Below are 23,521 nucleotides of genomic sequence, written 5' to 3' on the forward strand. Positions count from 1 at the left end.
GTATGTATTATTATTTTCAGAAAAGTTTAAGTTATCACTCTCGAGTATTTTTTCCCAGGAACTTTTTTTTAATCCTTTATTTAAAAAAGAAAGTGATTCCTCCTCAAGTTCCTCTTTATATTGTGTTAGGGCTGGTGATTGCTGCGGTGGTTCTGACAGTCTCTCCATAGCAGCGTGTGGGTCGTTGTGGTGTCAATCACCTCGCGTCAAGGCGCTTCCGCTAGCACTTTAGGTTGCTTCAGCGTATAACATCGTATCTTACTGTTTCATGGTGTAGAACTGGCGAGTGGCAGCACAATGGTGTATGGATCATAGCCTTTTTCATTTTATTTGTTTTTTGCAAGAATTTTTTTACCAATTAAAAGAAAATTTAAATAAAAACCTACCAGTTAGTGGAATCTGCAAGGGTTTTTAATTTTTTTTAAAAACAACCCGGTCAAAATGTCAACGGGTAAAGAAATCGGGGGAGCCCAACATGCTCAATATGTGGGACCATATCGACTGGAAAAAACGCTTGGAAAGGGACAGACAGGTTTGCGCAGATTTTAATGACATACAGTAGTGACTATCAATAGCTGTTTCACTTATTATTGGTATCAAGCTAATGGAATATCTTGTAATCCATCTTCTACTGCAGTGAAGTCTTGCATAGTTTGAATGTTTCTTTGTAACACGTTAAACGCATTTATTTTTGGAATTGCTGTGTTTTTTATATAGAACAATATGTAACAGTTTTATTCTCTGCTAGAAGTGTTGGTGAGCGGTATGAGTGCATCTGTGATGCCAGCAGCCTTGCATGTAGTTTGTAGGAACTGGAGTCTGGGGATATCCCTTTCTGTGATTTCTTTTGAACAATGTTGATTAAGAGTAATCAGATTGGGGTTTTAAAAATAGAATTGTGATGTAACATGTTATTTCAGCTAAGATTTTGATCATTTTTTTTCTCAGGAGCCCAATGCAATTATTTGTCATATTTTCTTGGAGGGGGGGCGGTGCGGTTTCTTTCTGAGAGGAAGTGGGAAAATGTTTTAATGTGTTATTTGCTAATGTTTTGTAGAAGGAATTGATGCGCTGTAGCATCTAATGCGAGCGCCGAGCTTGCCCCATCTGTTGTCTGAGTACAATAGGCGTTACCTTACCAGCTGCTGCCCTAGTTATTTGCAGTTTTGGGGCATGTCCGGTGTCTCTTATATTGTAAATCATACTGTCCAAATGCAGTAATATTAGCCTAATCCATTTTTTTTGGAAACCGGGCTGTCAGTGCATTGCGTTATGTAGTATGTAGCTGAGCATTTAGCTTTGTTAATTTTCTAAGGCGGTGGTGGACTAATACGCCAACACTTCTGCGGTTTTATTGACCGATTGCCGTACAGCCACTAATCACAACAGAACCAAAGCAAGTAGATAATGATGTATTCATGGGTGGGTGATGATTTTTAGCACGCTTTGACCACTACTTTTGGGGGCTCCCATTGTATTGATTTTGTGCAGGGAAGTGTACCCGTTTTCGGGCACCCTACACATGATGCTTCAGCAGCAGCTTTTAAAATAAAGTAACCCAGTACTGCACCTTCAGAAAGGTGTGTGTGTTTGAGAGAGAGGGAGACAGGAGAGAGCGGGTTACCAAGGACGCTGTTAAAAAGAGGAGAATGCGAGGCTCAATAAACATATAGGCGCGCTTGTTTTAACATCTCAACACGATTTTAGTCGTTTGGATAGTAAGGGACAGTCCTTCAATCTGGTTTGTTTGAGATGGATTTTTGCAGAGCGGAATTGAATGAATAATGAAGCTTGTTTTTTTTAACCGGAATCACTGTACATGCCCCGTTAGCGATAACCAGAAAAAGGGGGCAGGAATATGAAGACTTGTATGTAAATGCCTTCTATCGACCTGGGATGAAGACAATGAAGCGGCAATGGTGATATTTAAACAGTGTTTTTAACCCACGTGTCGCTGCGGATCTGACCGTCTTTCCCCACTTCTTTGAGCATTGTTTCACCCCTTGTAAGGAACTGTCCAGCTTCTGTCATTCCAAATACAGGCTGTTGGTCGGCGGTGCCTTTGGGTCATGCCGGCAGTGTATTGCCTTCAGAAACATCGCCTCTTAGTTATCCACATGCCTGTACCGCCTCTATCTAACAGTTGGATTTGACATTGCTATTTATTTTTTTTTAATTTAGAAGCTGGTGGACAATTTAAATCGCAATTTCTTTGTTCCCGTCAGACTGGGGGAAAGTAATGTTTGGAGAAACGTCATTTTTTAAAGAATGTCTTACCAGATGGGCGATTTTCATTATCCAGGGAAGCTGATTATGTTCCCTGTTGCTGTTCTCCAAAAGGAGGTTAGACAGGATGATCTTGTAGTGATTGAAATCAGTGGTGTGCATGGTGTGTTCTTCTACGGGTCGATAATTGCATTATAATTAAAATGCTTCTTGTCCGATCCCTCTTTGGTCGTGCCAGATAGACCGAATCCAAATAGTCCCGTATTAAAGCCAACATCAAGCTTATTTAAAAAAAAAATAGAGGTGTTTCCAAAGTGTTGTCTTCCAGTTCATGTCTCCAATCAGGGCATTATTTCATGTTGTTTGAGAAATGGTGAAATGTACAATTGAAATTTGCCTTGTCAAGATGCGCTCGTGTTAATTTCTCAGGAAAGATGTGACCGACATCACTCACGCAGTTTTATTACTTTTGGGCGCTTAAAATATAGCCCAGGGTTATATTAACTGGCTGAGGATGGTTTATAAATGGCTATCTGGAGTTAGGAGAGGTTATTTTTGCGCGGCAGTGATCACGTATGTAACCCCAAGGGCGCGCATTTAAGCACTTTTAACCATAAAGTTGCAGTTTGTTTTATTACACCCTTTGGCTACAGTTGCTTATTGGTGATTTAACTCTTTTGTAGACTGCAACACAATGAAGTAATACATTGTAATTAAAAATCATTTACAACCTATTGTATGGCAAGGAATATTTTAAGGCATTTTGCTAATTCCCAGTTATTAACGATCAGGACCAAGGCAATTCTTTAATGGGGTGATATGGGGAGTACAAGGAGATTAGATACTAAAATGTCTGTTACTTTATTAGAAAGTAAAATAATGGGTTGTGGCCATGGAGGGACTCCAAAATAATTTCTGAGGTACTCTTTTTTTTGAAACTGTAGGAAGTGTTTAGGTTACTTCATTTTATAATAGTGACTAACATTGTTAGCAGGTTGTCATTTTACCTTTGTATATCGGCTTTAAGTCTAGACTGACTACAAGGGTCCTGAACTAAATGAGTTTTGGTGTCATCATGAGAGAAGGGGCATAGCACAAAGAAAGCCTAGGATTACACATAAGATGGAAATAATTTGCTCATCTCTAAAGGGCCGCAAGGTTGACTGGTGTGGGAAATGGAAACTGCCATGTGGGTACAGTAAGAGGCCCTCCCAGACATTGATAAAAGCAAAAAACTGTGGATGCTGGAAATCTAAAACAAAAACAAAAATACCTGGAAAAACTCAGCAGATCTGACAGCATCGGCGGGGAGGAGCACTATTATCGTTTTGAGTCCATATGACTCTTCGACAAGGAAAAATAGAAAAGAAGTGAAATATAAGCTGGTTTAAGGGGTGGTGGGACAGGTAGAGCTGGATTGAGGGCCAGTGATGTGTGGAGATAATCAAAATATGTCATAGACAAAAGGACAAAGAGTTGTTGAAGGTGGTGATATTATCTAAGGAATGTGATAATAGGTGACATATTCCCTACATATCCTCGCAGACATTGGTTAGCCAGTGGGTAGAGTACAAATGTTTACTGTATATCTGGCTATATGACCAGATCTGGGAGCAGTAGATAGCTAAAAGTTTAATTCTCCAGCATGCTCAGCAGCCCCTCCTTTTCACTTTGGAGAGCAGAAAAAATGTTTCATTTTCTTATTAGCATTTTGTATCTTCAAAAATGTTTACATGAAGTATGATATTTTGAACTAATTTTGTTTGGATTCTGTTTTGTGAATTATAAGGGATGCCAGCAGATAAATGGAGCATTTTCAATTTGGTAACCCAATATTTGTGTCAAATACTTCCAGGGTTGGTATGACAGAGATTACATACTCTTAAACAATGTGTGATGTGGTAATTTCAGAAGATTACACTCTCCTGTACCAATTTGACACTTGAGATTGAAACTGTCAAATTAGGCAGAGATTTGTACTGTGGGCAGCTGAACTTAGTTGAAACTGTTCAAAATCACTTCAGCTCAGACCATTGCAGCTAGAAAAGGAAATTTTAAGCCCATCAGGCTGCTATGGATTCAAACACAGCTCTCAGAAGTGAAAGGTAAGTGTTCAAACCCATTGAATTACCCAATTTGTTAGGAAATTGGCTGACTGGCAGGAGACAGGGTAGGGATAATGGCAGATATACTAATTGGCAGGATGTGACTAGTGCTGTCCTGCAAGGATCTGTGTTGGGGCCCCAACTCTTCATTGTATTTATTAATGATAGATAATGGGATAGGAAACCACATATCCAAGTTTGCTTATGGCACCAAGTTGTGTGACATTGTAAGAGGTGTAGACAGGAGCATAAAATTACAAAGGTAGATCAAGTGAATGGGCAAAACTGCCAAATGGATTTCAATATAGGCAAATGTGAGGCTATCTACTTTGGACCTGAAAGGATGGAACATGTTCCCTCTAGGGTGATAGGAAGGAGTAACAAGCCCAGAGAACCATGGATGACCAGAGATTTTCAGGTTATGATGAAAAGGAAAAGAGAGGCTTTTAGCAGGTACAAGGGAAGCAAATCAGTGGAGGCGTTAGTGGAGTACAGAAAGTGCAGGGTGGAGCTTAAGAAAGCAATTAGGAGAGCAAAGAGGGGATATGAGAAAGCTCTGGCTGGTAAAAGTAGAGAAAAATCCCAAGATATTCTATAAGTATATCAATGGGAAGAGTAGGGCCCATAAGGGACCAAGGGGGCAATCTATGGGTGGAGCCAGATGACAACACTAGAGTGTTGAATGAATACTTCACATCCATCTTCACCCAAGAGAATGAGGATGAAGGTATCAAACTCGGGGAGAGAGACTGCGAGGTTCTTAAGCAAATTGATATAGGGAGTGACAAGAATTGGAGGTGTTGGCAGGCTTAAAAGTGGACAAATCTCCAGGTCCAGATAATTTATGTCCTGGACTGCTGAGGGAGGCAAGGGAGGAGATTGCAGGGGCTCTGACCCAAATTTTTAATTCCTCCCTGGCCATGGGGAAGATGCCAGAGGACTGGATAACAGCTAATGTGGTTCCGCTATTTAAGAAGGGTTGTACAGATAAGCCAGTGAACTACAGGCCAGTGAGTCTCATGTCAATGGTCGGGAAATGATTGGAGAAAATTCTGAAGGAGAGAATCTATCTCCACTTGGATAGGCAAGGTTTGTTCAGGGATAATCAGCATGGCTTTGTCAGAGGGAGGTCATGCCTATCAAATTTGATTTAATTTTTTGAGGAGGTGACCAGGTGTGTAGATGAGGGTGGTGCAGTTGATGTAGTTTATATGCATTTCAGCAAAGAACTTTGACAAGGTCCCACATGGGAGACTTATAAAGAAGGCAAATGCACATGGGATACATGGTAATTTGATAAGGTGGATTCAAAATTGGCTTAGTTGTAGGATATAGAGGGTGATGACAGAGGGATGCTTTAGTGGCTGGAAGCCAGTGTCCAGTGGCGTACCACAGGGATCTGTGCTGGGTCCCCTATTATTTGTCCTTTATATAGAAAACATAGATGACTATGTGGGGGGTAGGATTAGTAAGTTTGCAGATGACACAAAGATTGGTCTGGTGGTTAACAGTGAGGTTAAGTGTCTTGTGCTACAGGAAGATATAGACGGGATGGTCAAATGGTCAGTTAAGTGGCAGGTGGAATTTAACCCTGAAAAGTGTGAGGTGATACACTTTGGAAGGAGTAATTTGACAAGGAAGTATTCAATGAATGGCATGACACTAGGAAGTTCTGAGGAACAAAGGGACCTTGGCGTGTGTGTCCATAGATCTCTGAAGGCGCAGGGGCATGTTAGTGGAGTGGTGAAAAAGGCATATGGGACACTTGCCTTTATCAATCGAGGCATAGGTTACAAAAGTAGGGAGGTCATGTTGAAGTTGTATAGAACCTTGGTGAGGCCACAACTGGAGTACTGTGTGCAGTTCTGGTCGCCATATTATAGGAAGGATTTGATTGCACTGGAGGGGGTGCAGAGGAGATTCACCAGGATGTTGCCTGGGATGAAACATTTAAGTTATGAAAAGAGGTTGAATAGACTTGGGTTGTTTTCGTTGAAGCAGAGAAGACTGAGGGGCGACCTGATCGAGGTGTACAAGATTATGAAGGGCATGGATAGGGTGGATGGGGAACAGCTGTTCCCCTTAGTTGAAGGGTCAGGCACAAGGGGACATAAGTTCAAGGTGAGGAGCAGGAGGTTTATGGGGGATGTGAGGAAAAACCTTTTTACCCAGAGGGTGATGACGGTCTGGAATGCACTGCCTGGGAGGGTAGTGGATGCAGGTTGCCTCACATCATTTAAAAATTACCTGGATGAGCCACTTGACATGTCACAACATTCAAGGCTATGGGCCAAGTGCTGGTAAATGGGATTAGGTAGGTAGGTTAGATGTTTCTCACGTGTCGATTCAGACTCGATGGGCCAATGGGCCTCTTCTGCACTGTGAGATTCTCTGATTCTGAGAGTACTTTTGAAATGGTGAAAAGCTAGAAACTGTGGAGGTGAAGAACAACAAAAGGTGTCCAGTCATATGGATCATTAAACTGGTCATAAGCAAGTACAAAAATAATCAAAAAGGCTAATGGAATACTGGCCTTCATCTATCTGTACAAGACTAGAATACAAAGAGGCAAATGTTATGTAACAACCACACAAAGCCCTGATTGGACCACACATGGAGTACTGTGAGCAGTTCCGAGCACCACACCTTGGAAGAATATATTGACCTTGGAGGGAATGCAGCTTAGATTTACCAGAATGACTCCAAGGGCTAAATTATGAGAGATTGCACAAATTAGGGTTGAATTGCCCTGAAATTTAGAAGGCTTGGGCTGATTTGATCAAAGTTTTCATGATATTAAGGGAAACATATAGGGTAGAATGGAGAGAAATTATTTCTGCTGGCCGGGGAATCTAGGACCAGGGGGCAAGTCTAATAATTAGTGGCAAACCTTTCAGGGGTGAATTTAGGAAACATTTCTACACATAAGCGGTGGTGGAAGTTTGGGATACTCTTCTGCAAATGCAATTAATGCTAGATCTATTGTTAATTTTAAATCTGAGGTTGATTTTGTTTTGTTAACCAAAGGTGTTAGGGAACATGGGGCAAATGTCTTGGGTCTTAGGTTGCAGATGAGCCATGATCTCATAAATGCTAGGACAGCCTCGAAGACCTAAATGGTCCACTTCCGTTGATTCATCCTTGAAGGGGTGAGGGGCCCACCCAATGTTGATAATGGTGCACTACTAGAAGATGGCTGAGGTAGCTTACACAATATCCAATTGGAATTGCAAGTTTCTGACAGGTATAATGTCTGTCTGTGGGAAGGGATATATAGTGAGGATTGGGTTGCATGACTTTGCTGATAGCATACATTCTGCTGGCCTATACATATCCTGCAGAGTTGGAGTTAAATTTGGGGCTTTATTGGTCATGGAATGTTTGCCTTTCACTAGGACTTCGTAGGGTCTAACATGTTCTTTGATAATATGATGCAGAACAAGATGCGCTCAGTAGAGTTGTGTCTTGGGTGTGGAGCCTTAACCCTAAGGGGATTAGTTTTCTTTGGACTTAGATTGCAGTTAGACCTATCTCTGCAGGCCACTGCTAATGACTCCATAACAGTTCTATATTCAAAATATTATATCATTTTATCTTGAGTGAACCAAACTCACATCTTGGGCAGTAATGGACTATTGCTGGTTGTCACCTGTGTGATTTTATTATTTTTTTTATTTGATTGTAATTTTGTATTAGCCTACCACTGTGTTAATTTTTGTTCTTGTCTGAAGGGAATGATTGGAGAATGAGAGGTGGCCACAGGAGGAATATGTTGAATGCAACATTAAAAAAGAATGTCTTTGAGAAAGTGTGTTTGTGTTTTAGAGGCAATAAAGTACCCACTTATTTCAAAAGCTACAGAGGATATTAAATTCTTAAGGAATTACCTTAATTAAATCAAGCAATTAATTAAATCAAGAGAGTTCTTTTAACAGTTCTCAATGCAACTTCATTGGCTAAGAGTTTCCATCCATAATCCTGATGTAAGAAGGCAAAAAGTAAAGAGTTCTTTCTATTTATTTTGTATGGCTCAAGGTTTCTTTCCATGTGCCAGATTTATATTTTTGCAGGCTTCTTTTTTTGTATATCTCTTGTTCTCCTCCTCCTCACTTGGAATGCCACTGACATGTTCTTGTCACCATGTGGTTTGGAGCCCTGGAGCACATGTTGATTCTCCAAGGATAGTTGAGGGAGATTCAAAGTGGGGATGGGAGGTGCAGGCAGATAGGGTGGATGTATGCAAAATTTGAAGGGAGTAGGGTGGCCCATGGGGTGGGCGTAAGTGGGATCAGGCCAAGATATGGATGTCATGGCATGGTATTTGGGACGGGCCTTATAGATATTGGAAAGTCCTGGACCTGGACATGGAAGGAATAAGGAGGCTTATATGCAGATGGGAGAGAGTGGGAAGGCATAGATTTTGCTGCAGAATGATAGAACAGGAGCATGAGTCATTGGTGAGTGATAATTTATTAACATTCTGTATTGAACACTCATAACTGTCTTAAGTAATGGACAACTTTGTTCAGTACCCATTCAGGTAAAACAAATTATTCCCAAGTTATAACTTATTAAAACTTGACAGGTGTACAGTTTTTAATGCCAAATAATTTTTCATTACACCCAAAATGACCTTGACACTAATGTAATCCTCAACCAGTTTAGAGTACATTATTTTGAAACATTAATCATAAGATGGATAAGAATGAGACTAATCAAGAAAGCTGTGAATATGTCTGGGTGCGGAGAACGTTATTGCTAATTTAAAGGTGTAAACCGAAATCTCAAAAAAAGCCTTTTTTAAGCTACAGTAAAACAGCAATTCCAAGCTTTGTATGGGATTATCATTATCAATAGTAAAGGGGTATACTGACCCTCTTTTTTTGAAAAAAAACTTGTTGAACTATGATTAGTGAGTAACTGTGCTCATTATTTCAAAGTATAATCCCAGAAATGGTTATTGCAGCCAAATACTGCATTTCAGCAGCAAAATATTAATGCATCTTCAGTATAGTCTTCGCAAATGAAAACTATCGTTATTGCAGAGCAAATTTTCTGAACAAACCTATTTTCCTTTCATTTATTGAGTATCTACAGGATCGAACACTACAAAATATGTGTTGCTTTTATAGCTTGCAGCCTTTTAAAAAATGTTTTATTGCAACTCTTCCCAAATGTCACTGGAGAAAATTCCTTAGTAAAGAACCACCATCTAACTTAGGAAGACACCTTTAAGCAGCTGATCATGGTAGGTAAGACAGTAAAGTTCTAATTTACTGTGTCTTCCACTATTCAAGCTTCTCACATCTTAACTAAATGGAAACTATCATCATTCTTCAAAGCTTTATTTCTGAACATTGACACTAGTGAACACCAGCATTCAGTCTTTTTTGCATGAAGTTTTGGTATCAAGAACCATACCAAAGAGCTAGTGAGAAATCCTGTTATTATGAGTGGCACTCTTCTGCCTACACAGCAGAATATATCACAAAAAAAACCTGAAATTCTTTGTCATATAGCTTTATCAAAAGTGGGTTGTTTTTTGAGAAACCTATAGGATTTTGGTTTAGCTATGCAGTAATTTCTGTATTTATTCATGGGATGTGGGGAAGGTGGTGGTGAGCCGCCACCTTGAACAGCTGGAATTCTTGTGGTGAAGGTACTCCCACAGTGCTGTTAGATAGGAAGTTTCAGTGTTTTAACTTGTAGCGTCGTTCCTACATTGTCACTATTTGAAGTCAGAATTGTATGTGACTTGGATGGGAACTTGGGGTGGTGGTGTTCCCATGCATCTGCTGCCTTTGTCTTTCCAAGTGGTAGAGATCATGGGTTTGGGAGTTGCTGTTGAAAGAGGCCTTGGCGAGTTGCTGCTGTGCATCTTATGGATGATATACAGCAGCCATGGTGTTCTGGCGTTGGAGGGAGTCAATGTTTAAGGTGGTGAATGGAGCACCAATCAAGTGAGCTGCTTTGCCCTGCACTCTATTGAACTACTTGAGTGTTCTTGGAGCTGTGCTCACCCAGGCCATTGGAGAGTATTCCATCAGTCTGCTTTGAGTGCTTAGATGTCCACATTTGAAAATTGGTGTTTTCTTCAGGTAAGATTTTACACTGTTGTGCTGGAGTATCTATTGTTGCTACGCAGAGCATATACAGTAAACATCCTTGAAGATAACTTGAACTTGAGTGTTTACTGTGTGTGCTATAAAAAGCCACTAAGTACCATTGCTCGTTCTGTTCATTATAATGACTAGAAATGGAAAACATAATTGGCTTTTTGTAGGATTAAATCGTGCATATTGATCAGTTAAGTTAAGGGGATCATTAACCTTTCCATTCCAGTTTACCTAAATGTATCCTGAGCAAGCAAACAAAAATGGCTGCCTGTGGTTGTTTTAAATTATTGGAAATAGACTGGTTTGCTTTGAAGATACTACAAAAAGATTAGATATTTGTTACTGGCATCAACATTTTGGCTACATGTTCACTCTGTCCTCCCTGACAGTTCAGTTGTAGGTCTCCCCTTATGTAGTCTTAGCGCAGAATTCCAGTTTTGACATTGTTCACTTTAATATTTATAAAGAAGTTTGAACTATTTGGTGTTGGTCAGTCATGGGTATTAACATGAAGTGTTTATGTAACATGGTAGTATAATCTAACATACATTTAAGATTAATTTTTACTGTACTTACTGTATTGACTTGAACTTATCTAGCTCTTGAGCTGTGCACACTCAGTTATCTAACTGATGGACTTGACAGAGCATTCCTTTTTGGAGATTGTAGATCTCATCTGTAAGCATATACGCATTTTGAATGATTCAAAACTAAAACGTAAGTGTACGCAAGTAAATTGAGAGTACATGCATCTACATTTACACATACTATGGAAAGTATAGCTTAAGACTTGCATAAATTTGGAGATAGTTTTCTTTGGTGTAGGCTTTTAAGTTACTTGTTAGTGTATTTAAGATAATTGATATACTATCTCAGCTACCTGTATCATACTAAGAATAAGGAAAACTAGTGATTGTTCTTTTACAGTATGTATGCATTTTAAAGTGAACAAGCACGCAAAGCATTGTTATTTTGAAAAAAGTGAAGGGTAAAGCCATTTTTGATATATTGTGGGGCTTTTATTCTGTTTTTATGTTGGTGTTGCCAGGTTGATTGACTAATATTTAGTTGATTACTCGGGAATTATGTACCAAAGTTTATATTTCAATATCTGAATATAAAAGATGAATTTGAAAAATGTTATTTTTGGTTTAACTCACTATCAGCTCCTCTGTCCATCAATGGTATAACACCTAATTAAATTTAAAGACTGTCCTTAAGGACGGCTAAGGTAGAATTAGGAGGCTGGCAGTGACTGTGTAATTTGGTTATTTCAGTGCATTTTGGCACTACCTGTATTAGTAATAAAACAAGGAGCATCTCCTCTCCTACGCCTAACTTTGCTGAAATCAAAACCAGAGCATCCTTAATGTGGCTTTATTTGATATGTTTGTTAAGGCCAATGAAGCCCAGTCGTCATTTTTTTCATTTGATTATGATTTGCCTCTTGCTTCCCTGTTACAAAGGAAGGATTGTTGTGTACTTCCCTGGTTCACTACAGGTGACACTAAAAGCCCAGAGACTCTGTACTTGCTGGAATGAGAGTATCCTTCTTTTTCTGTTGTAGATGAGGAACAATTCTTCAGCTCACTAACCTGGAGAAGATTTCTACTTAACTGTTGAATTTTGTTTTCACTGGGCTGCCATTCATATAACAGTACTCTAGTCTGGGCTAGCAATAGTGAGCATATTTATTTTCCAGGGTTTTCAATATGGACTCATTTCTGGTATTGATTCATAATAATGAGGTCTCTCTGATCATTGAAGGAAAAATACAAATTTGTTTATTCCTTGGTTCACTATAAAACTATCACAATAAAGAAATGGACAATAACAGAAAATAGGGTGTAATTTAAAAAAAAAAAATTTCATTTTGCCTGCTCTAAAATCCATGCTGTAAACAAGTGAACAGGTAAAGGGAAAGAGATGTTTCTCTTATTGCATGCAGAGATTATTTACACCTCTGTCTTCATCGAATAGGGAAAATATTTTTTTCCCATGCATTCATGAAAAAGTAAACTTTTTTGACATTTCTTTCCAAATTCTTTTCAGAACAGTTGTTTTTATTTCTACACCCCAGCAAAAGCCTAGCACGCTGTATGTAGCTGCCAGCGCTTGACAAATTCCAGCCAGTAGACTGATTTTCTTTCTCAGTTCAAACAGTGCATAATGTTAATGACGAGTGATTTATGTTGCTCTAAAAGTTACATCCTATTGGTTCATGTCTCATTTTTGACTTTAGACCCAATTCTATGAGCTTATCAAGTTTTAGACGTTCAAATTTTGGAGCCTGTGTTCAAATGGACCCTTTAATTTAGACGTAAATACTGCAAGTGGAATGGTTTTCAAGTGATATTGGTCAATTATTCTAAAATCAAAAAAATGACATTCTAGATTGAAAATTCATATCACGTTTGTTTTTGTTTCATAATAAAACTCCTTGTCACAGGTACTATATTTGGAAGAATTGACATATTCAGAGGGATAATTGTTCAAACTCATAGAACTAAAAAGGTCATAAGCATTCAGTCTGTGGAGATGATAAATATGCCACTAATAAATGTAAAAATGTACCAGAGTTTATTGACTGTGACGTGGGGTTGATTTGATGTGGTTTATATGGACTGTTGGTTTTATAGTTCTGATTAGGCTGATGAATGCAGCTATTGTTGCAAGATTATTACTGTAATATTGTTGCTTTATGTCCACTCACTTTGGATTTGGTCAACTTTTTGTGATCATGAAGATGGAACTATTGCAGGAAATTATTTTTTAAGGTTCTGTTGATGTGTTCAAACTCTGCAGATTAAAATGTTACGAGTAATTGAGGTCAGGTGAACACCGAGTTGTCAATCTTGCTATAATTTACAAAAGGGTAAAAATGTATTGACGCTACACAAATTCGAGTTGACTGGATTACGATCACACCAAACAAACCTTGATCCATGAGAAGACTTCTTTATAGCACATTCCCACCCATCTCCATAACCCTAATGTACACAGAGTTTCAAGATTACTTGTATTAAAGATGTTGCTATAAATTGGAAACTTAAAGCAAACTTGAGAGCTAAACAGTTGCCTTAGAGTTGGTAGTTCCCTTGACCCGCTTCTTGAAAAAATTAATTTTGTGCCGCTTTAAACTGAGCCTTTTAATATTATGCAGGTAAACTCCAAGCTGAATCTTTGGGTAGACTGATTCAAGGCACATTATCTGGTTTAGCATCATGGTACAGTTGCATGAAGTGTTAGGTTAATCCGTATGCTGCTAGCCTGTTTAATAGCTATTTGACATATTTGCTCTTCTCCTGCAACATGTGAGAGCACAGTGCTGTGCTGACAAGTTTGCCAGTGAGTCAAGTCACCATTTTCAAATTCAGAAACTTAATCCTAATTTACATGCAAATTATTTTGCGTTTTGTGTTTTTAATCGTCAAAAGATTTCTGTGAAAGGTAATGGTGGGCATCACAACAAGCGTGATTTTGAAAGCTGTTCAGAAATAGGCCCATTTATATTTTGCTTTTTATCTGCTCACATAAATATTCAAAATTTAAATGGTTAGCAGTTCTCTTTTTAATCTGTCTGACTTTTATTTTAGATTTGTTAGAAATCATCTTAAAACCAATTCAAACCTTTTGGTTTCCAAAACTATAGTTTTGAGTGTGTTTCATGCTGTATTTAACTAATATTTTAATGGAATATTTCTTCAGTTTCAGTCAAAGTTCACTGCATTACTTTAAATTGTATATTCTTTTACATTAAACCAAGCATACAGTTGTAAAAACAAAAAACTGCGGATGCTGGAAATCCAAAACAAAAACAGAATTACCTGGAAAAACTCAGCAGGTCTGGCAGCATCGGCGGAGAAGAAAAGAGTTGATATTTTGAGTCCTCATGACCCTTCCACAGAACTGAGCGAATATAAGGAGAGGGGTGAAATATAAGCTGGTTTGTGGTGGTGGTGGTGGTGGTGGGGTGGGTGGGTGGGTTGTGTGGTTGTAGGGACAAGCAAGCAGTGATAGGAGCAGATAATCAAAAGATGTCACAGACAAAAGAACAAAAGAACACAGAGGTGTTGAAGTTGTGATATTATCTAAATGAATGTGCTAATTAAGAATGGATGGTAGGGCACTCAAGGTACAGCTCTAGTTGGGGTGGGGGGGCATAAAAGATTTAAAAATAGGTAGGAAAAGAGAAATCTATATAAATTATTGGAACAAACAAAGGGAAGGGGGAAGAAACAGAAAGGGGGTGGGGATGGAGGAGGGAGTTCAAGATCTAAAGTTGTTGAATTCAGTATTCGGTCCGGAAGGCTGTAAAGTGCCTAGTTGGAAGATGAGGTGCTGTTCCTCCAGTTTGCGTTGGGCTTCACTGGAACAATGCAGCAAGCCAAGGACAGACACGTGGGATAGAGAGCAGGGTGGAGTGTTAAAATGGCAAGCGACAGGAAGGTTTGGGTCATTCTTGCGGACAGACCGCAGGTGTTTTGCAAAGCGGTTGCCCAGTTTACGTTTGGTCTCTCCAATGTAGAGGAGACTGCATTGGGAGCAACGAATGCAGTAGACTAAGTTGGGGGAAATGCCGATGCTGCCAGACCTGCTGAGTTTTTCCAGGTAATTCTGTTTTTGTCAAGCATACAGTTAGATTATTTTAAGGTGATACTTGTGTATCTTTCAAAACTCAACACTGCTGTTAATTTTGAAATCCTACTTCTAATTCAAGTAAAATGAATTGACGTGCAACACTCACTTTTGGAAGGGTGTGTTTGAATTGGATCTGGTTTGGCTGGTGTACCCTTACTGCCAAATAGCCTATCATTCATAGTGAAGGCTGACATATGAAAAATGACCAATTGGGTGGGGTACAGGAATGTGCCCATCTAACCAAGTTCCAGCAAGGATCTAGAGTGTGTGGGAGAGGAGCAAAATTGCACCAGAAACGTTGCGTCCAGGATAATTGCAATTCAAAACCCAACAAGTTCCAACTAAGCAAATATGGCCCATAAAAATGAGATAAAGGGGCAGATGCAGAGGGACCTGGAATGGGGCTCACTGGGATGAACGCAAGAAAAAGAAATACCACTTTAAAGTGTGATTAGAAGAACAGAGTGATATGGAAAAAGGCATATCACTGGACCACATGAGTGACAGAACAGTCAGGGGAGAGGTGAAAATCATAAGGGATCCAAATCGGCTTAAAACCGATGAACACAAGAAAAATTCTGAATGATAGTTTCTTCCAAATATTGACAAGGAAAGACCTGAACAATTTGCTCACCAGAAACATAGATATTCCAAGTATAATCAATTACTTTAATATTAATGAGATAGAAGTCCTAGAAAGGCTAAATGAGCTTAAGGCAAACATATCTTCAATGATAGATATTTTTCCCAGATTCCTAAGACACTAGTGTAGATTTGTGAAGCACTGTTAATCATTATGGGGGAATCAGTGCACATCAGGGAGGCACCAGTATATTGGAAACAGGCTGTTGTACCCATGTTTTTTTTAAGAAGTGACAAAACAAACAGGGGTAACTACAGACCTATTAGGTGCTTTGCCTGTAAAATAATGGAATCGATCAACCTTGATCATCTGTACATCAGTAACTTAGTTAATAGCAGCCAGCATTGATTGAAAGAAGAAAAATGTTTGCTAACCAATTTTAACTTGACTATTGCTGAAAAAAGAGACATGTCGAAGCTTTTCATCTTGCATTCATCAGGACAATTTGCAAGAACACCAGTACAAGGGGAAAGCAACAATTTATGCTGTGTAAGAAGAGAATGCTGATTGGTCCACAAGTCTACTCTGATTGTTAGAAAATGCACCAATTGATGGTGACTGACAGTTAATTGCCATTGTTTGAAATTTAAACTAGGCAGCTTGACCCTAATTGGCCAAGGCATTTCCCTGAGGAATGAGTCAGTGAATGGCCATCACTTATTTTGTTTAGCTGAAACAGGTGCAATGTATGTACATGTTCTTTCTGTCTGCAAAGAACAGGGCCCTGTGTTTTAATATACATAGCTTCCAGTACGCTTAAACATGCCATACTGTGAGCCTGACTGACAATCTTAAACTGGCTGTCAGCTTAATTCTTAGCACATTGGGGATTATTTAGTAAATGTTGTCCAATTGCGGAATCAATCTAATGTTGGACACTGTATTTTGTGTTTTGCAAGCACGGCTGGTTGGATATGTGAACAGTGGCTGGGACATGCTGTTTGATACGATCTTCCAGCTTTTGGGATGTACAGCCAACATACCTGGACTCACACTGGCACTGAAATTCATGTACCACATTACTCATTTGTGTGATAGGCAGAAAGCCTTTTTGGCTTGACAGCAACATCCTGTTAGTGGCAAATACAATTCATGTTGCTAGTGCATTGTAGCAGCATGAAATAGCTAGCTTTACCGGTTGCTCAAATTTTTGAGATACCTTGCCCTTCCAATGAACATTTGTTAGAGGAGTTATGGGTGGGGTGGGTGGAAAGTGGTGTACTGGGTGGCATGCCTCAGTGGTTCAGAACACAATGCAAAGCCATCAAATTTGCAGGTGATATAAAGGCACATGGAACTGGGATTGCAAGATGCAGCTCAGAAATTAGAGAATGGAACTGCTCAAAAAGTGCAAGTGGGCCGAATAATGGTGTTTGCAAATGGAGGGAGAGACTGAAAATCAGAAGTTCTGCCACCAAACTTGCACCTACCATTTTTATGGGGTGGGGGCTGGGTCAGGATTTGTGCATTTGTGATTTGTGGAGGCAGCTGCCCATATAAATAAGTAGCAACCCCAACTCATGTCTAATTTTGGTGACCCAGGTGTGTGAAACACTGTGTGCTGATTTGTCCCGATAGGAGCAGGTCTGAACTTTATAGAGTCCTTTGGAGAAGCAGGGTACACTTTTGGATATGGGCTCAAGACACCTTTGGGGGCTATCAGGTACCCCATGGGATTGTTAAAAATAGGCACAAGTGTGCATAAAAAGGTGCTTAAATACATTAACTGTCGAGCTCATTGGAACTGTCAAAAGTGTCAAAATGAACTGTCTAAGGCAACTGTCAAAAGTGTTGAGGCATTTAAAACTCCTGCCCTTTAAATCTTTGAAACAGAATGGCTGGAGTATTAAAAACAAAGCATTGTTATTTAACCCTGAGGGTTACCATTACTGGATGAGTACTGGACGACTGATTTCACATCCTTCCATTATCACAATAGGGTGCCTTCCATTTTGCAGTTTGACAGCTCCAAATGGTTATAGACTCTTTGAAGTGGGACGATGAATTCCAATGTTTGTTTTTATAAGTGATTTAAGCATTTGAATGACATATTTGTGTTTTATATGGATGTAATTGAGGGAATATAAACATTGTGAATGGGTATTTATGAATGGGTGTTTTTTTAAATAAGTTTGCAGTAGACACTTAGTACCTTATTTTATTTGATCTTAGAGTTGGTCCTGAGGTCTGTCCATGGTGGATACTGGGCGAGTTGGCATGGTAGGTGTAAGGGCAAAGAGTGTTGGTTGGGGGGTGGTTCTCATGTGTTGGCACTAAGTTGGCATAGGGGTTGTAAGGGCCATGGGGAGTGGGTAGAGGGGGTTAGGTTGGCATGAAGAATGAGGGGATTAGGTTGGCATGGGGGTTTGAGGGGCTGCAGGGTGTGGGTAGACAGGCATAGGTTGGTGTGGAGGGCATGGCGAGTGGGTAGAGGAGTTGAAGTGGCTTGGATTGGCATGGGTCGGCTTGGGGAATATGTGGGGAAGTGAGGGGGGTGAGAATTGGAAGGCTGCTTTTTTTTTTATTCTTTTAAAAAAATCTTTGACACACTGCGGGAGCACAGAGGCAGACCTTTTGCCAAGCCTTCCTCCGCACGCATTTTGGGGGTGCCGTGCCCGACTCCTGGAGAACCCCACCACCCTGGAACGAAAATCCCAACTTCAGAGGCATGTTTCCCAGTGACATTTGCAGACCCAGCAAATGTCCCAACTCTGCGCTCCCGACCTGGGAGTGAAAATCCAGGCCAAAATGTCAACGACTACACACGTGAAAGGAAAAATGCATATGTCATAAATACTATTGAAATAAGCAAGGATAAAGCTGTAAGAGGCTTGGGCTCAATGCACATTTAATGTGACTGAGTTGCTAGCACTCTTGCCTGAGTCACCAGACCGTGGGTTTAAGTACCATTCCAGGATTGAACACAAAAATCAAGGTGGACACTCCAGTACCCGGTGGGAATGCTGTACTGTCAAAGGTGCTGAATATGCGCAAATTGCATTCTCTACATTACAACAACAAATACACTTATAAAATACTTCATTGACTGTAAAGAGCTTTGGGATGTCCTGTGGTCATGAAAAGTGCTAAATAAATGCAAGTCTTTATTTTCTTAAACATGTCCAATCAATGCACAAATAGAAATTAACAGTTAATGTTGAACTACATATTTGTCAACCTTGGCTCAGTGGTAGTCTTCTCACTTCTGAGTTAGAAGTTGAGTTCAGTCCCACTCCAGAAATTCGAGCTCATAATCCAGGCTGACACTTCAGTGCAATATTGGGGAAGTGCACTATTGTTGAAAATGTTCCTTCTTGCATAAGATGTTAAATCAAGGACCCAACCTCCTCAAGTGGATGCAAAAAGTCCCATGTCACTATTTGAAGATGATTGGGGAGGTGGCGGGTGGTGGTGTTGGTTCTCCTTCCAGTGCCCTAGCCAATATTTATCCCTCAACTAACAGCACTAAAACAGATTGTCTGGTCATTTATGTCATTGCTATTTATGGGATCTTTAAGTGTGAAAATTGGCAGTCACATTTCCCTACATTACAGCAGTGATTACACTTCAGAAGTACTTAATTGGCTGTGAACTACTTTGGGATATTCTGAATTTCTGAAGGGTACCACATAAATGCTAGCTCCTATCGACAAAGTGGAATATTTCAGGAGGTATTGATCAAACCATATAGTGGTCTGGCCAGACTGCACTTTATATTGTGCCTTCAATTTACATATAACTAGTGGGCATTGGTTCAGGCGAGCAAAATATAAATTTTAGAACCGACAGAATTTCTTCATACACGTTTGATCAATATGGGGCATACACGTTTAGATTTGAGTTATTGAGGTAAATTCTATGGAATTATGAAAGAAACTGTTGAATGTCACAATGGTGGAAGGCAGGTTATGAGTAGAATAGGATCTCTGGATGTATGAATTAAGAAGTCATTCAGACGTTCCTCATCTGAAATATGTTCCAAAACCTTTTTGTTTTCAGCTTGCTCGCATGCTTTTGGGATCTTTGGGAAAGGGAACAAAACCTAATCCAACTGTCCTTAATCTTGACCACACTTTTTCTTCTACCGAACTCCATTTGTGTGACATTTGAGCTTGTGCATCAAAGGGAGTCTTTTCCCTACTGTGTAAAGTGTGCAGGCTTTTCTTTGTTAAACATCCATTTTGTGTCTCCAAGTGCAACAGTCAATTTTCCTAACAGTCCTTAGGCCTCTTGGGCTTCCACTAGTCTATCTTTGAAGTCAGATGTTAAGAAAGGCAAGAACATGCCTTGAATGACCTTTTTTTTTCTCTTCCTACGCTATGAGGGACTATCTAGGCATTGCTTAGTATTCTTCTATTCTGATATTCAGGTCTTAGCAGATGAAAGATCATTGACATTAGCCAATGTCAAATCAACTTCTGCACTGCCCAAGGGAACTGGATGTTTTTATTTTGTGGAAATATCAATGGTAAGAAATTACACGAATCCAAATTGTCATGATAAAAGATCTTTTTTATGCTTATTGTTCAAAATAACTTAAAATAAACAGTCCATTAAACTGATTTTATTACTGAGATTTAACAACACAAATTTCATCTTTGCATGTGCTTGTTTTAATATTCATGTTGAGCTTCATGACAGATCATTTTTTTCATTCTCCATTTTGCAAATCAATAAGCATATGTGTCCCATATTGCAGAATATATTTGCTACACTTTTAACATCTATTTATTTAAACTAGATTGGATTCTAATGTCAATATTGTCATTCAGACCATTTATGACACTGCACTCTTGAACTGGCCACTTTTCATTGCATTGTTAGGTGTCCACAGTAGGATTTGAGTAAAATAATATAATTATATAATTATATGTAGGCGGGGGCACACAAATTTGGGATTCTAGTGTCAAATTTATGACCTTCTATTCAATAGAGCAAAGCACAGTGTCTCTTTATATATGGTAAGTTGATTAGTGAAGGGTGGATTCATTGGCTGAAAAATATGATGAAATCTGATGACCTGATACAGGTATATGGCTAGTGATTGAAACATTATTCACATTTGTTTTAGAGGATAAATGAAGCACAGAGCAAAGCATATACCCAATGCTGCAATTTGTAGATGTGTATTTTTAAAACCTTAGAAGATAATTGGTTTTATATTACAAAAAGCCTTTAGCTATGATATTTGCTTTGGAACTCAAAAAGTACTTTGGAGTAAACAGTTAATTATGAACACAGTTTCTCTGTTTCCTCTCATTATTGGGCCAATCATAACCAATATGACATGTACAATTTATATGCTGTATTGGAAATTACTAGTTTTTGCTTTTTGGTTTTAGTCTTTTTCATCTTAATTATGGATTTCATTCCTAGCTGGTGGTAACTGTTGGAGAGCTGCTTTTTGGTCAACAAAATCTCTTTAAATGTCTAAAAATTACATCAAGTTCTGTTTTCTGGTTCTGATTCACTTTTATATTTATATAGTAATGAATTAAAACATTTCTGCTAGCTAATTGATGTAAGATATGGCTGACTGGCAGCTGGATTTATGTAGCAAATTAGTGCACTACCATGTTGTGATTGTGCTGAGCTTTTTATCTCACATGTGAACTTTTGATCTCTGCTAGGCAATATGGGTGAGATGCAGATGGAATTCTGAGTCATATCTAAGAAGAACAGGATGGGATACCTGGGAGGAACCATTTTTACACATCACCCAGGAAGTTTTTTAAGCAGCATAAGGAGGGCCAGGATTCGGTTGCATGTCCAAACCACTGATTATGTTAAACATGAGGCTACAAAAATAAAGAGAGAGGAAAATGGGGGAAAGCAGGGTTAGGGAACCTGGAAAATGAGGGTGTCAAAAATTAGTGAAGACTTGGAGAACCACAAAGCACAATGATCATATGAAGAGTTCAAAGTGCAAAATCCAACATTATTAAGAATAAACTGGCTAATTGCCTAGGAAACAAAGCAATTTATATTTCTGAGCAAAAACACATTTGACTATAGCGTTGCTTTACTTCCTATGTTTGTAGTATCAAAAATAATCTCTCTTCCTTCCCTTGTAAGGCTGCAATCCTCAAGGTTGAATACCCAACAGAAATTGACTGCCAGAAGTGTGATCTGTTTCGTAAGCTAAAATAAAGACCAGTCGATCCCATTTCATAATAAATGTGAAGATTTAAAATGATTGTATTGTGCATGGAAGAAAGAACACTTTAACTTGAGTGAATGGTAAAGTGCAACTGTTGTCCCTGTGGCAGTGTGTTGGCACTGGTACTTTTAATCCTCCAAATAGTGATCTCAGCTGAAGCCCATGCGTTACAGCAGCGCTTTAATGGTGTTGACAGTTTCCATTATCTAATGATGTATTACTCTAAACAGTAACACTTGTAAAATGTTATTTCAATATTGTGCAACTTTGTTTTGGAGGTGAACAGCTAGTATTGTACACTGTATGCAAAATGAAGTAGTGGTATTATTGTACCATTGCACTTTATTACATTTTTGGAAAAATAAACAAGTGCGTTAGAGGCAATGTCAGCCTAAACGGTACCATGCAAGCCTTGTTCTGTGATAAATAACATGTCTGCTGCCACACTAAGAAACTTAAAGGCACCATGCACTGGAAAACATAAGCAGTGCAGAACAACAAAATTTTACATTGGTTGGTGGGTTAAAATTGTAAAGTCTCATATTTTAGGAAACTTAGATTTAATACAGCACATGGAGCTTCCTAACAGACATGTTGTATAGAAATATTTTAGTGAATTCGCTAACCGTTTTGATAGTGTCTACTAAAATATAACACATTTCTGGAACAAATCCTAAACCCTGGCTAGCTACGTGACATTTTTTTGAAGTTGAATGATTTTGTCAAGATTGCATATTCACTTCGATTTTTTTTTAAAAAAAATTGATTCCTGTGTGGTTTGTGAAGAAGTTTTTTTCACAGATGCTTGCCAATTTGCTGGACAAGTGGGTTAAAGGGCAACAACCTTCAGCATATGTTCTGACACCAAAACTGTACTTTGTGCAAACTGCCAGGTACTCTGTTTCCATTAGGTGAGAAGGATGGCATGCATTTATTTTCCTGTTGAGCAATCTTTATAAACCTTGCCATGCATATTATGTTGAATGAGCTTTCGGGCTAGAATGTCAAACTTGCTAAGTCAGTTAATGCCAGAGGGAACTCAAATGAAAATAATGTTTTTGTACTTTGGAAGTACACTGTAACACACTGCTAGTTCACTTCCCTCAATAGAAGAAAGCAGTCGTTCCCAAATAGGGTGGTACAGTCATTTTTGATCACTCTGCACTGATCAATGTAACATGGCAATGTTAATATTGTACAATACATTGTGAAATGTCACTGGAGGCAGCTTCATTGAAAATGCAGTTCAGTGGTTGCGTGGAATGAGTGTTGATGGACTTACTGCTCACTGTTCACTGTATAAGCAGGATATTTACTGGAAAATGCATTTTCTGTATTAGTTCCACAACAAACATTGTAAACACTACATTTTTAGCAGCTGTTAAAGAGTAATTAATAAATGCATATTTAAAGATGTTATCATTAGTTTCCTTTCACTATTGAAAATGGCCATTTCTTGCTCATCTGTTGAATAGTCTAATGTGGCTGTGGAGCCCAACTGCAGACCTGCATGGCTTTCCAAAGTGTGAGTCAGGGTGAATTTTCTGTTTTTTTTTTTGTTGAGACTACCCAGTCTTTCCAGTTTGCCCTTTGTCCTTTTCTGCCTGCTATTCAAAGGAAGCAATGCCAC

At 39.0% G+C, this 23,521-nt stretch overlaps 1 protein-coding gene across 1 annotated transcript in view; it reads left to right on the plus strand.

Annotated features, from left to right (window-relative positions):
- Window positions 1-229: 229 nt before the first annotated feature.
- Window positions 230-23,521, plus strand: part of LOC121283407 (serine/threonine-protein kinase BRSK2-like) — a 1,000,681-nt gene continuing 977,389 nt past the window's right edge. Inside the window, exon 1 of the mRNA XM_041197961.1 lies at window positions 230-532. Coding sequence (XP_041053895.1) covers window positions 442-532 — 91 coding nt within the window. The 5' untranslated portion in view covers window positions 230-441. The remainder of the gene's footprint in view (window positions 533-23,521) is intronic.

Source organism: Carcharodon carcharias, chromosome 10 (genome assembly GCF_017639515.1).
Source record: "Carcharodon carcharias isolate sCarCar2 chromosome 10, sCarCar2.pri, whole genome shotgun sequence".
NCBI lineage: Eukaryota > Metazoa > Chordata > Chondrichthyes > Lamniformes > Lamnidae > Carcharodon > Carcharodon carcharias.